Source organism: Aulonocara stuartgranti (assembly GCF_965226115.1).
Source record: "Aulonocara stuartgranti genome assembly, chromosome: 11".
Classification (NCBI taxonomy): domain Eukaryota; kingdom Metazoa; phylum Chordata; class Actinopteri; order Cichliformes; family Cichlidae; genus Aulonocara; species Aulonocara stuartgranti.
In genome coordinates this window covers 22,061,867-22,077,784 of record NC_138947.1, presented here as the reverse complement: position 1 = coordinate 22,077,784, position 15,918 = coordinate 22,061,867, and the positions used below count along the sequence as shown (strand labels likewise).

General features: G+C 39.5%; 1 protein-coding gene across 2 annotated transcripts; it reads right to left on the bottom strand.

Moving 5' to 3' along the window:
- Positions 1-12,331: 12,331 nt before the first annotated feature.
- LOC309716582 (endothelin-2) lies at positions 12,332-14,630 on the bottom strand. 2 transcript variants are annotated; one of them, XM_082550454.1, is made up of 5 exons: positions 14,511-14,630; positions 13,939-14,095; positions 13,609-13,722; positions 12,936-12,989; positions 12,332-12,824 (listed from the first exon to the last, which is right to left on the bottom strand). In XM_082550454.1, exons 1-5 carry the CDS (start codon positions 14,626-14,628, stop codon positions 12,746-12,748), a joined length of 522 nt encoding a protein of 173 aa, XP_082406580.1. In that variant the 5' UTR covers positions 14,629-14,630; the 3' UTR covers positions 12,332-12,745. The 2 variants fall into 2 exon arrangements, with proteins under 2 accessions (XP_082406580.1, XP_082406581.1); XM_082550455.1 differs by having other exon boundaries at positions 12,332-12,821.
- Positions 14,631-15,918: the final 1,288 nt, after the last annotated feature.

Here is a 15,918-nt window from a genome sequence, read left to right as displayed (position 1 = left end):
GAGTAAATGGGAGGAGTAAAGCGGACCAATTAACCAACAGTGTGGGAAAAAAATCTTCAAAATTTTACTCCCAAGTCATAAAAAAAGAAAACTAAAGAAAAGAGCATTCTTTAAACAATGTATTCCTCTGAGCTAACAGATGTATCCTTTTTATTCCTGCTCTTTTGGCCCCATAGTGAAAATTCAGAATCAACTTTACTTAACTCTGTTTCAGCAGTAATAAGGATATGAAATTACAGTCAATTCTCTACTGAAAACGGGGGACTGTGTATAAAATGATAGTAAATAAACACTTCATTCAAAATTCATGTCAAATTCCTTAAATAAAAGCTTAAAGTCTTCACTTTGCTCAAATATTGATTTTTTTGATCAGTTGTGAACAGAGTCCAGCAAATTATGGACCCAGCTGAATGGCAGTCTGACAGCAGCTGTTCAAACTCTGAAACAATGACGCCTGCATCATGCAGAGGAACTGGACACACTCTTTCAATTTCAAGGATTTATCAGAAAATTAAAAAAAAATGATTTAAAAGCTTGTAGATCCACCCTAAGCAGCAATAACCTGAAGTAACTGCAGAGTTGCTATTGTCTTTCCTCCTTGTTGATGACCAGTTAATGAAACATTTAACTAGAAGCACCTGGCTGCTACTTACCCTCTTAATTACTATGGGAGCAATAACTCACTGCTTTTCGGCTTAGTTGTTATAAAATAGATAATGATATGGTGCAACACATCACATTTACTTTCAACATCAGATTATTTTTTGTCCTGATAAGTAAAACCTTAGAATTGAAAGCAGCTATACTTTCTTTTTCACATGACTTCATACACATTTCGATATAAAACAGCAGGCATGTTGAGGGATGAAAAAAGTTCTGGGAATGGGAACATTTTCTTCCAGTATTGAAAAATGGCCGTTACACCTTATTCTAGTTTCTCAGGCATCTGGGGAAGTCCTGTTCTCTGACTGCAATTTTACCACAGACCTCAAACTACACAAAGAGAATAAACATAAATTTCTGCTCATGGAGAAGTGAAAAAGGCTTACCATATTGCTAATAAAGTGTCCATGAGAGGATCTAGATCAGTTGACCTGTCAGTATCATTAAAACTGTACTTGCTAACTTTCATGCATTCCATCTGGATAAACTTTGAATTGCGTTTAAAAATCAGAAAAGACTGCAGGGTAACACCTGCTCATGGCACACCCACCAAACTGAGGGTAGAGAAGGCTGTGAATGCATATAACAACACCTCATCATTTGCTGGCAGCAGTAAACACACAGCATGGGTCATTTAAACAGCTTCCCCAGAATTTCCACAAACTGTCTTTTTCAAACCTTTGGGTATCACAGGTTACATCCCCAGATCAAATCTCTATCTGAGTGAGCGGACCAGCATGTTCTGCTGACAGTGAATCAGATAAGAACACTGTTGTTTCCCTAGAGGAGGCACCAAGTTCACAAACTACCCTCAAACAAAGTTAGACATGAGATTGCGCTCAGTTGCTCAACTGTAACTGAATAAGTACACTTGGCAGATGTATGTGCATTTGTTCTCTTTTGAATGTAGCTAGTGCCACATATGTAAAGATAGGTCCACACAGCCACAGCATAATGCAGTCTGGGCCCTCATGCTAACTGTCTGATGAAAACAGATAAATTAGTATAAAGTATAAAGTAGTGAATTCGAGAATTAATTCCTTAACAAATCTTTCAGCTTTAACTGTTTATGTACTGTGTATAAAAGCTGTCTGTGTAATGGGAGCATTTTAGTATATAGTGCATATATATTTCTCGAGGTGGGATAGAACTGTTATCAGTTATCTCTTAACATCCACAACCTCACCAATACAGTTGCTTTACTTGTTAAGGACATTTTTTTTTCTTTTAAAAAACTAGATACTTTTACCTTTAAAAAATGCTCTGAAATATTTGTATTAATGGGACCTTTCACTTCTTTTGTTTTGTTTTTCATTTTGGGTGTGCCAAATGGATAAACATAACCCTACCCTTAACCATAAACCTTAACCTCTAACAATGCTTCTCTAACATATGGGGTCCCACAAGGGTTAGTTTTGGGACCATTATTATTTTCTTGCTTGCTTGCTTCCATTAACTGTCATTATTTATTGTTTTAATGACATTTCTTATCAGTTATATGCCGATGACATTCAGTTGTATATGTCTTTTAAGCCTCATAAGCTGGATAGGCTGTTGACCCTAGTCCACTAAAAATCCAGGTTACCTACTGGATCTGTTACCTTTTTTCAACAAGATGGAGACCACGGTGGTAGCTCCTCTTGAACTGCCAAAAAGCTGATTCAGTTCATCTGGACGTAGCGTTTTCAGTGGGAGATACATTTCGTCACTCATCCAACTGACTTCTTCAGTCTCAGCTGACTGCAGGTTTCCTCAGCCTTATAAACAGTACGTTTGCACAATGAATGAAACTAACACCACTGATGAACAATGGGCTGGGAGGTCAGTTTCTTGATCATTAATATGCAAACTGTCATGACGATTGATCATAGTCCTACCCTGGAACACCACCAAGTCATTGGTTCAGGTATGTGGATAACACCTGGGTGAAAATCAGATCTCAGGATGTACCACTATTCGCTATTCACATTAAGTCGGTGGACCAACACATCAAATTCATCAGGGAGGATAATGAAAAGGCAGGTTAGCCTTCTTAGACTGTGAGATTTCCATCAGTAATGGGGCACATTTAAAAGTCGATGTTCACCGTAAACCTACGGGTGTCATCAGGACGCTACAACACAGAGTAAACACCATCCCCACAGATACAGCGACCAGGGAAGTAGAAGAATCATATCAAGAAGGCCCTGAGTAAATGAGGTTATCCCAGCTTTGTCAAAGCTAGGAAGGCACCTACAGAAAGCTCCAGACAATCCAGGAGAGAAGGACAACTGTTGTTTAAACGAAAACCCTTAGCGATCCCTTATGTGTCAGGAGTATCGGAACAGCTGAGACGTATTTTTCTCTAAACACAGAGTCTCTGTGGCTTTTAAACCCCAAAGCACATTGAGTCAAAAATTGGTCCACCCCAAGGATCGGGTCTCCTGGCACAAACAGAGTAATGTAGTGTACGCTGTTGATTGCCAGAAGGATTGCCGGGATTTATACATCTGGGAACCTAAACAACCTCTGGCGAAGCGTATGACACAACACAGAAGAGCTAACTCGTCAGGCCAGGACTCCGCAGTCTATTCACACCTACAGGCCAGTGGACACTCTTTCAATGACGAGGATGTGCACATCCTGGACAGGGAGGAACGCTGGTTTGAGCGTGGAGTCAAGGAGGCCATTTAGGTGAAAAGGGAAAGACCATCTCTGAATCGAGGAGGGGGCCTAAGGGTACATCTGTCGCCATCTTACAATGCTGTGATTGCAGCCATTCCCCAACTCTCTGTGAATGGTACTCATGGCCATTGATCATTGATCAATAGTCTTTGATCAGTGGTTGTTGATCAATGGTCATGACATTTTGCATATTAATGATCAAGAAACTGACTTCACAGCCCGTTGCTTGCCAGTGATCTGGTTTCAGTCATTGTGTAATGTACTGTTTATAACGTTGAGGAAACCTGCAGTCAGCTGAGACCGAAAAAGCCACTTGGATGAGTGACGAAATGTTTCTGCCACCAAAAATTCTACATCCAGATGAACAGAATCAACTTTTTGGGATTTCTTTACCTGGATGATTGAGCATCAAGACACTCCTCTTGAACTATATCCTAAATCAATAAGGGTCTTGCTTCTTTTTGTTCAAAAGCTAAATCCAGCCATCAAAATAGAATATTTAATTCTTCTCTAGAGTCTCCTCAGCTGAACTGGAAAAATTTTTTCATGTTTTTTATTTAAATAAGCTAAAATTGATACTTTGAGCCTGGCTACATTTAACATTGAACATAAATTCTAAAACTTAATATATTGCATAATGTTACCCTGCCCCCAACCCCATTAAAAAATTGTTGAACCCATAGCATCCAAAGCTGCTTTATTTCTTGTTTTCATAACAAACCAACACCAGAGCACATTTTGAATCAATCATGGGCACTTCAGATTTCAACACAGGTTTTGATTGTTACAATGACAATGCCGTGAAGGTGTGTGTAATTAATGTTAAAAATTCTGGTGAAATATACATCCATTTTTTTCATGACAGAGCAGATCTCTGATTATTTCTTAAAATGAGCCACTTCATGTTGTGTTGTTTTCTGGATTTTACTGAACTGAAATGTTTAATTATTCAGGTTAAATCCATTAGGAATCATACAGACCATTTCTACATGCAACATGCATATACTTGCTGCATTTGATGCATTTTAACCATATAGACTACAGAATGTAACACCTGCATACGTGTAAAGAAATGGCTTTGATTTTGCCACCCCACCTGATTTCCATGCCACCCAAAGAAAATTCCTCTAGAGCCGCCCCTGCTCCCAATAGATCTTAGGAATCGTTTCAAATATTTTTTATTTTATTTTAATATCCATTTTACAAAACACACTGCTGCTCACTGCTGCTCTTTGTTCACAGGCTCAGAATTTGTTAGTTGTTCTTCAAACCTGACTAAAGACCAGGGAAGACAGAGCGTTTTAGTCTGTGACACCAAAGCTCTGGAACAGTATACCAGTACATTCAGCTGACTTTGATAATAAATAGTTTAAAACCTTTTTGATTAAACAATCTTTCTGTTGAGAATTTTTATTGGACTATTATTTATTTATTTTAAAAATTATATATCTTCAATATGAATCAAATTATCAGCCAATGTGTGTCCCGGCAGTGTTCAAATACTCTGTGTTTGGGGTGGGGCAGTTTTTTTGTTTTGTTTTGTTTTAATGACAAACTTTTCCAGATTTACTTTCCCCTATTTTTAATTGAAAGCACAAGCTTTAAGTCTGAGCAGCAAGTCAATAGTAAGTACCTGTTTCTTATTATTTTCTCAAGTGAAATAATGATAACCAGAGGCCATCTACTGGTCAACTGCAGTGATGACATGCTTCTTCACTCCAATCAACAAATACACAGTTTTCACTTTCACTATAACTTTATCATCACAATGCAACTTGGTTTCCTTGAGCGTATTCTTATGTCTATTTTGTAAAAGTGTGCCAACAATTTAATAACATAACAACAGCACGGTTCAAGGCTGTTATAAACAACAACAAAAAATAACTATATAACTATATTATTATAAATGTCTTAAATCCTCTTTCAGTTGTTTATCTAGTGCGTGCAATCAGCAAAATCCTCACTGTGTAAGATAAGAAAGAAAACGAAAATGAGTACAGTTTAGGAGGGGAGTGTATGAGGTGTTATCTCTAATTAATATAACCCCAGCACTGCACACTTTGTGTGGAAAGTCTGACTGTATACCACTGTGGTCACATCAGCAAATTCTGAACTGTTTATACATCCCAAACACAGGTATTTATGACATCATGACTGCTTTAGATGTTTTAGGTGTTCCTAGTTAAGGGAGTGCTGAGGGCATATCTACAGCAATAAAGCCTATCAAGAAACAGATGACTAAGAAAAGCCACATTCTGTAATGTTCAAATGATCACTGAGAGATTTCTCAGTGTTTTTCACTGAGAAATCTCTTTAGAGCCTCTGTAGAGGCTTTAATCTGCTAATATTGCTAAGGTCTGCTATCACTGATAAACTGAGCATAAAATAACCAATGGATAACCTTCCTTGAAAATGGCTTTTCTTGGATTTACTCCACAATCATGACAAGATCTCGTAACAACTCAAAGCGAAAGAGTCGTTGAAAAAGTCAACAGAGCACATTTCTGCTTTCATAAAGGATCAGTTTATCCTTCTCTCAAACAGGTCTTTGCATTTTGTCCTTTATCCTAATTTTTTGCTGATTTCTCTGAGCCAAGTTTAAAAAAAACAGCTAGGTACTGCACAGCGTGGACTCCTCCACGGGTTAAGTGGTGCATATGTTGACATGAATGGGACAGGCAGCTGTTTCAGCCAAAATACAGAAAAATGATCCTGTGCTCTGGTGGTAAAGAATGACTGCAGTGCACAATGGAGGGTAAAACTCACACTTGATTTACTGTAAAGGTTATTTTGTGTTTTTGATCGCAAGATTCAGTAAACAGACTGGAAATAAAAACAAAAACAAAACAAAACCATCCCTTATAAAGGAACAGCTGTGTGCATATATGAGCGTAATGTGTATGTGTCTGTACTGTATGTGGCTAACATACTGGGCTATTGCTGTGTATTTTATACATATATGCAAATTGTGCTTTAATGTACTTTTCCCCGTTTTTAAATATATTCTTCTTATTCTTATTATTATCAGTAGTATTAGTATTAATGTATTCCTTAATGTTAAGCACCTTGGTCAGTGCTTGCTGTTTTAAAGCTGTTTATAAATAAAGTTGGCTTGACTTGTCTACATACCCAGAGAACAGTTGTGTATGTGACAACATCAGTCTGTAGTTGTTGATAAGAATTTTTATGAATACCTAATACAGTCCTGTTTAAAAACAACAACAACAAAAACACAATGCAGTTATTTGTAAAATCGTTTAAACTCCAGATTTAATTGAAAAGTGCACAAAAGCAACACATTAAAAGTTGAAACCAAGAAAAACAAGAATATACTCATTCTGAATTTGATGCCTGCAGCACATTAAGAACTTGAGATGGTATACTTCCTATACAATACTTAGTAATGCTTAACACGCTGGAGTATGTGAAAACTAAGTTATTTAATAATGTGATCTGAGAGTGTATCAGGTGAAAAGATGGGAAGAGGTTCACCAAGCTGTGAAATATTTCACGCATGAGTGGTTCAGCAATTTAACAATAACATTTCTCAGTGCTATTTGAAATTGGTGCTTGGGGTTGGAAATACTTCTGAATACAGTTCTTGCACGCTGAAATGCTTCTTTGCGATACATTTTGTAAAATAAGGTTTAAGCAAGAACATAACACGCCACCTTTTGTGTAACAGAGATCATTTAAAGTGGACTGAAGTCCTGTGGTCCAACCAAGTAAATTCAGATTTTCTCCTGAAAATGAAGGAGACTGTGTCCTCTAGACTAAAGAGAAGGGCCACGTGGTGTGTTCTTTGCAAACAGGTTTAAAGCAAACATCTGCAACAGTATTATGGTGAAAGATTTTTACAGGATGGACCAGCATGGCTCAGTCATAAAAAAAAGTTTAGGAGCTAAAGCAGTCAACCATTGACAAAGTATGACAGACGAAACTTGCTACAAGAAGATTTGATGCAACACAGTGACAAACATGCTCCTCTGCCAGCTTTTTCCAAGTGATGCATTCTTTCCAAAATGAAAAATGTCTTATTTTCAACATCTGCCGTCAGCACACAGTTCAGCTTGTTATGTTGTATTTTCAAAGAGTCTTTAAATGATTTGCAGATGACTACATTCTGTTTTTATTTACACTTTAAACAGAACACTAGCTTTTTCTTTCTTTAACCTCCTAAGACCTGAACTCTTCCATGGCATGCATTTTTAATTTCTCTTTGATATTTGGGCATATTGAGATCCGATGAATGCAAAAACAAAGAATCACCAGATTTTTTTTTAACTTAATTTTTGTTTCTAAGAAAAATGAGAGCCACATATGAGGATGTTTGTTTTAAATTTTGATGAAACAGAGGCAGTATAATGTCCTCGTAAGTGGATATCAGGCACTTGTAGAGCAAAATTTAGTATTTTGGTCTAGACAACCAAAAATGTGATGTCCACATATGTGGACGCCAGGTCCTAGGAGGTTAAATCAAACTGACAAGGTTGCACTCCTTTATAGTAGCAAACACCATTAAACGCACTTAATGGTGCCCAGGATGAACAGAAGGAGGACAGAGGGCTTTTCAATTCCTATGCAATTATCTTACACATTTAACATGTCCACATTTTCTTGATTTACTGCTGAGCTTTTATTCTTGGTTAAGGATGGGTGATACAGCAGGCTATTTTAAGAGAGGGAACATGCTGTTAACGATCCTGATCAATGCCAGTTGGCTGTGACCCAGAAAATGCCTTCTGAAGTAAAGCGGAGTGCAGACAGCCAAAGCATTTCAGGAATGTTTACAGAGTGTGCTGAATCAGTAGGGGCTGTGTGTTATGTTATGTGATCATTTGAAGCTAATTAAACTCCAGGGTCACTGCCGGTGCGGTGAATGAGTCATTTGGAGAATTCAGTGTTGTGCAACTGCATCATGCTTACCATATGAATAAACAAGATGGATTTTCAGGAAACCGGTGTTGACTGTATGATGTCTGCCTAGTTGTGAAATATACACAGACAGGTATGAAATATTTCAGCTGACAGGTCAGCGTCTGTGTTTGCTGAGAAAACAACTCTCACGTTACAAAAGCATGAACCCAAACACAATCTGTCACTTACATAACTCATATTAGGAGAGCTGTCAGCTGAAAGTATTGGTATTAGGAGAACACAAGTAATAATTATGACTTTAGAGGGGTTTAACAGCTTCGTCACATACCTGCAGGTGAAGAAATGCTCTGTATCCCAGACATGCATTTATTCTGATCAATTATTGAGTCATCATTCCACGAACTACAGTTCCTCACCAAAACTCTGCATCCCATGAAAGATGATTAAAGGAATAGGCAGGAAATTATATCTGTGGAAAACTATGGCTCTGAGAGGTACTTATGTCAAGCCTGAATTCTGCTGTACGTTGCGTGTTAGTGGAAGGAGCAGCTTCACAGACAAACTGGCTTTTCAGAAAGAAGCACACTGTAGAAACTATTTGTGCTCTTGTGTTTAATTAAAACAACGTTTCAATATAAAGCACAAACGTTGCAGCGCAAGCTAGAATCTCCCACGCCGCCGTGACAGTACGGTCCACATCTTCACCACTTTGTCAAAGGTTAAAACACAGCTGTACTCAATCAATAAACCAGGTGACCATGATATGTAACTCGTACTGACTTTAGGTGTGTGTAGCCTTCAGTCGTCAATGGGCAAATCAGTGCTCATGTATGCAACACAATGCTGAATGTGACACAGAAGGAGTGAAGAACCGGGAGAATAATGGACAATTGGACTTATCACTGAGATAAAGAGAGTTTGTCTGATTGGTAAAGAGGAACTTCCTGCATTGGAGATGGCTGAAGATGGCAGAAGCAAGACCTTGGTATTTGTATTGTATATCTCTGTGCACAGCATAATCATGATCAATAAGTCACAATAAAGGCAGAAGAACTGGCGATAAAATACACGGTACTGCCATCATTTTTCCCTGACCCATCCAGGTCACAAGTGTATAACATCAAACCACCAAGCCTGCAGGCTGCTTCTACAAACATTTGTGCATGGTACTTTACACTTGTTTTACAATCATTTTATATTTTTGACGCTTGAATTCACAGGAGCTTAGTGAATTCAAGCGTGGTACCGTGATAGGATGCAACAAGTCCAGTCATGAAATTTCTTCACCACTAAATATTCCACAGTCAGTTGTTAGTGGCATTATAGCAAAATGGAAGCAACTGGGAACAACAGCAACAAAGCAGTAGTCCACGGAAAAATCACAGAGCCAGCTGCAGTGAGATGTGTTCTCTGGCCTTGAGGCAACTCTTATTGTAATTTGTCAAGATATAAATAAAACTGAATTGAACAGAACTGGAACAACGAATCACGCTGGCAATCCAGGGTTTGGTAATTGCTGGGGGGACAGTATTTGTCTGACTGCACTGTGCCAAGTATAAAGTTTGGTGGAAGGGGGGTTATGGTGTGAGCTTGTGCTTTAGGAGTTGGGCTTGGCCCCTTAGTTCCAGTGAAAGGAACTCTTAATGTTTCAGCGTACCAAGACATTTGGGATGGCCCCTTCCTGTTCCAACATGACTGCGCACCAGTGCGCAAAGTCCATAAAGACATGGATGACCAAGTTTGGTGTGAAAGAACTTCCCAGAGTGCTGACCTCGACCTGATGGAACAGCTTCCGTTCAACATCAGCGTCTGACCTCACAAACAGACTTCAGGTAACATGGTCAGAAATTTCCATAAACACTCCTGCACAGTTTAGGCTGTTATAACTGCAAAGGGGTGAACATCATAATAATCCCACTGGATTAAGAATGGAATGCACATCAAGTTCATATGTGTAGGTGAGCAATGGCAATATAGTGTATTTGCTCAGTGCACTATGAGCTATTACCTATAATTTGATTGATTGTAGATGAATTGTTTCTTCTCTTGCCACAGCTTTAACCACTTTATCTATTTTATTTTAAAAATATTCATAAAATAATTGGAAATGAAGGGCAATCTACCTGCTCACCATTATTAATCCCTGTAGTGTGGCTTTATAGGACTGAAAAAACAGCATCCTGATGTGGTTACAAGTGCAGTGACGCTGTACTAAGACACTGAAGTTGCAGAACAGCTACACAACCACTACAAAGTTTCACAAAATCAAAGGTCAGGTGTTTGTACATCGACACATGATTCTTTTTTTAATCATCATTTGACACAAAATTGGAGAAACATTGTTATTGTATTATTATTGTACAGCCACTTGTCTATTACACCTCCCACAAGGTATCTGTAAGACACACCACTGAAACATAACAGCTACACCCAAACGGCTTTTGTCTTTGTGGAAACCAATTAAACACAAAATTGGCAAGTGCATAAAATTCAGTTTAATGTTTGTCAGACTTTCTTTTCTTTTTTTTTAGATCAAGAGATAACTCACTCACGTGCAATTTAGGGCATAGTGCATGTCCACTGTTTTGGATTTTTCCAGCCTGTTTTCATACACACATTTCAATTTTACATCTTAATTTACTAACTTTTTTATTTTATGCACCATGCTTTTATTTTCTGTATCTGAATGAAATTGGAAAGCAATTTATATTGAAGGACAAAAGCTGATCATTTAGAAAAGGCCTGAGTAGCGCACTCTCTACTGGCAATGGAGAAATACTGCCAGAGTGTTGGTGGAAACCAGTAAAGCTCATCCATCAGCAGTAACGTGGTTTACTAGAGCCTCTCCTGTTCCAGCACCATGGACAGAGTTCTGCACTGAGACAGCCTGTGCTTTCTCACAGCTTAGCTGACACAGTCATATTTCTTTGTAAGTTAATTATTAATCATGTGAATGTTTTTTTTAATCATCTTTATCTCTGTATTGCGTTACAGCAGAGTCATTACAGTTGTTTATTACTGCTGTTGGTCCCTCTTGGCAAGCAGAATGAGGAAATGCCCTAATTTAAAATGCATGACCACAACATCAACCCCGAATGAACGTATATAGACTTCCTGTCATTTCCCTGCTCTCACTTCTTCTTTCATGTATTGCAGGTAGCTTGTAAGGCAAGGATAAAGCAGAGTATCAGAGCTGTGTGAAGCGTTGTGAAACTGCATCTGAAGATGTCTGCTATTACTGTGTCCACTGTGGATTCAGGCAGTCTGTTTGTGAGGAAAAGCTGAGACTGTGTTCAGGCCTGTTTGGAAAAGTGGGCTGCAGGGGGTCTCCCCAGAAAGCGTTGAAGGGAAGTTATGACCTGAAAAGAAATGCAGTCAAGCAGGAAATCCTACTCCAGAAATAAAAAGGCATACTATCACTCGTGTGTAGCTGTTAGTGTTTTTTGATTAGAAAGTGAGGGCCGGATAAATCATCTCTGATAATTGCTTCCTTTGGGACTTTGACGCTCATCTGCCCTCTTACATATTCACGTGTGAACGGAGAGTATGTGCTGTACAAACAGTCGGTAAGGAACACGGAGCGAGTGGGAATTTCAAAGCGTGTTCTCACCCTCTGGTTTACAAAAACATGCATTCTTTCCATAGATCCTTATGAAAACAAAGCCTGTGCTGCCTTTGAACAGCAGGTAAACTTATAACTGATGTGAAGCGCAGATTCCTGAACCATTCACCCATGTCAGGCCTCTGTTTGATCTCTGACAATATGTTTGATCCACACACAATTGAATAGCAACAGCTGCTAAATATGGTTCCCTCAGATCAATTTTCCCATGTGATTTATTAAGAGTAATCACCTCTCTGCTTTCCTGAAGCAAACACAGGACGCCACAAAGTGAAACGTAAGAGACATAACATAAGACAACGCACACAACGTCATGTGCATTTTCTTTATTGTTTGATTAAAAGAACTGACAGCTTTATAAATGTATTTACTTTTACACACAATATGCTTTTGTACAGAAATCTTGTAATATCCTTGAAAAAAAAACTTCATTTAACAAAGTCAAAAACCCCCAATGATAGTGAAAAAGTTAATTTTATAAGCTGTAGTATTAGAGCTCTATAATATAGTAAATAGAGTCTTATGCAACAGCAAAAATATGACTCGTACATACGAAGTACAAGTCTCCTCTTCCTCTTTCTGTCTTCTTAGTCGGTGCTGGCCTGGCCTGTCTGCACAGTCACACAGCTCTGACACACCAAAAGGCAAAAGTCACACATGACCTGATAACTCATATCAGCTGCGATCCTCTTCTTCTGTTTCCATTACGCCTGCAGAACTGGCGGCATATTTTCCGCTCCCTAATTGCAGGTACGAACAGACGATCTTTGTGGCGCTTTGGCTTTTCTCCATGGCCTTTCTGTGTGGGACTCATCTCTCAGCCCTTTGTTTCCCCTCCTCTGTATCAAAGGAGGGTAATTTGTTCAGGTGCTCACTGCTCTCTCTCTCATTTTCCCCCTGCTCCAGTAGCTCCACTGTTTAGCCAGCGCGCTTCACCTGAGCCCACGGAGACTTGCCTCTGTCTGAATCATGTGCACCCTGCGCCCTCTTCACTCTGCTGCACACAAAAAAGACAAACGTCAGCCACCAACTTCAAATATCATCATAATCATCATAATATAACTTATATATCGGTTTTAAAGGCATTTTAAAAACTTTCACAGCTCACCTGAGAATGCTGACTGAGTGCCGTTTTTGTCTTTGCAGAGATTTGATTTCAGGGCTGCAGAGAAAGAGCCAATAAAACACCAATAGTCATGCTTAAGCTGAAGGTTGTCACTTTAAAAACTTTTATTGATCATGATCCAGCGCTGCTTATTTTTTAGCACTCTGTGTTGACCTAAAAGACTCTTATCTTTACAGGCTCACTAAATGTTTTATGTTCCAGGCCCACAATCAGCAGTTATCGTTTCTGTCAAGGTTTGAAGAATGCTGCCATTCAACCATGCCTCTTCTTGTGTTCTCTGTTTAGCGCTTCACTGATATCCAGATCCAGATACATAAATCACAGGACAGGGACCAGGCCGGCTTTATTACACGATCTGTGTAATCTGCACATCTAAGCCGATCAGAAACAACCTGCTTGAACTTTGTACGCTTACTCCACTCCCTCAGCTCCAGCTGCATTGTTTTGACAGTCACACCCTTGGACAAGTGGGACTCAGTGAAAACATATTTAGGCTAATAATAGCACGAGCTGTTTCCTTATACCTACTTCTCCCTGTCATCCTCAAAGGGAAATATTACCTGCCTTTACCTACAGTGAGCTAAACATATATTCTCAGCTTTGCCTTTAATCTAGTGCTTTACATTGAGGTTTTGAGGCTGTATGAGGTGCTCACCTGAGATAGCAGAATTTGGTGCAGGGTTGGTCATCGCGATTGGCACATGTGCAGCGGCCAGTGGATCGTCTGCGTCGAGAAAAAGCACCACCAAGACCATAAACTGTCGTCTTGCTGTAGAGAGAAATACAAAGTCAGTGCCTTGCTCGTGATATAACCAGCCTGCAGACTTTGCTCTTTGATATCTCACTGCTGCCGACTACAGTGATAATGACAGCAAAGTTGTTCTGCAGCGTCTGGGCTGCAAGGCTGTGAGATGTGTCACTACTATACAGGAAAATATGCTCAGAGCCTTCAGGCATTTTTCACGGCGCTTCCTTTTAAGCTCACCTGGGTGTGTTGATCCATATGATGTCCAGGTGGCAGAAATAGTGACACTCTGAGTCCAGCGAGTTAGAGCAGGCACAGCGTTTGGTCCTCAATCGATGTGTTGGGACTCTTTCTTGAACCTCCACCTCCATCTGGTTCATCACTGGTAGACCTAAACCTAGTCAGAGATGGGAAGGGTTAACCAAACACAACATCAGCTCCAGCTAAGTAACAATACCTGTCAGTAGTCTGGCTCACTTTCGTTATTTTCCACATATTTAAAAAGATATATATATATAGAGAGAGAGAAACACCGATCTAGATTCAAATTGATTCTGATCATTTACAATGACCAAGCAAATGAATCTATGAATACTTTGGCATAATAAGGACTCACAAACACTCCAGTTTCTCTTTGTGATTTTAGGTTTAAAAACAGCAGCAGCTTTAAAGGTGTTACAAACAAGCGGCTGTATGTTGCATATTTAACATGTCATGTGATTAATGCCAGTGTAAATATTTGATTGTAGGCTGTTGTCTTACAAAAAACTGTGCCATGAACACCCCACTGAAAAAGAATATATAGCACTTACCATCTTGCACTGAAGCCCAAAGAGTGACGAGAAGCAGAACGCTGCTCTGAGCAGACATAGTGGACGGATAGAGCTCTGCAGAGACTGTTATCCATACAGTTGCAACTGTGTTCTTCATGTGCTGCCAGTGTCTGGTCTGAAGCTGTCTGAACTGTGCCACTCTTTTTTATACATCTCCTCGCCCCTCTCACTTGATGACACATTGAAAGCTCCACCCACATCTGCCTGTCATGGACTTTCAGTGTAGGACCCCAGGATGTGTGAGCTTGTGGCACATTTTCCAAGTATCTGCTGCTCTGGCAGTCATCTGTAACAGAGGTAAATGTCATTTAGAGATTACATTTGAATGACATTTATGATACCGGTCTGATTTTGAATGAGGGATTGCCTGGCTTTGTGCTGGTGGATAAGGTGAGAGGTGGAAGAAGGGGATGGAGGAAGACGTGAGGTCTGAAGAGTTGTTTATCTAATAAAGCGGAAACACGGGGAGGAGGAACAAGACAATGGATCACTGTGACCACTGTGGGAGGGGAGATGCTGCGATATGCTGGTATGCAATGGAGACATTTTAAATTAAACTAACTTTGTCTTCTCAGTAACAGTTTCTGTATTGTATCAAATGATCAATAGAATAAAGGTTAATTGATTTCCAGAATCCCAGCACAATGCTTTTTGTTTCCAAAGATTAACATGCAGATATATCAGAGACACTGTGACCCTTTTTCTTGAGTAATCAAGGCTGTAACTCTAACCCAAAGAAGTATAACATGAAACCGTGGGTGTGCTTTGAAAACTTGTGACACCAGATCAAAATCACGCCCCTCCATCCTCAATCCGTGGTGAAGTTGAGCACACAGATAGTGTGGCTCATCCCTGCCCACATGCACTTGGTCTCTCGGTCAAGTCAAGCCAAGGCAGGTCAGCCGTGCCAGAGTCACGCAGATAGCCAAATGGCCGCCTTCAAACATGTAAATACATTAAGTACACGTTGGATTATCACTATTGCGCTTCATTGCTGTCATTTCCCAAATGCTCATCAGCTATCTGATAGGAAAATGAAGTAATGAATAGCAAAATTTTGAGTACGTCAAGCTGTTATGATGAAACAATACATTTTAGCCATTGTTTTTTCCCCATTCTAATGACAGAGGAAGCATGCAAAGCTGCCAGTGACAGATGGACATGAGAGGATGACAGAATCTACTGTTTGTTTGCTATAAGAGCTGATGAAAGCTTACACATGAATGTGCAGAACAAGCAGGAAGCAGACAGCACTTTTCCTCTGTAGGGCAGGCATGCCCGGAAAACACTTGGATATGGAAAGTATGCTGGAAAAAACACAAGACAGCGACTTAAACATAAAATAGGAAGAGGTGAACCTACAGTGGTAGCCACAGACTGACAGAAG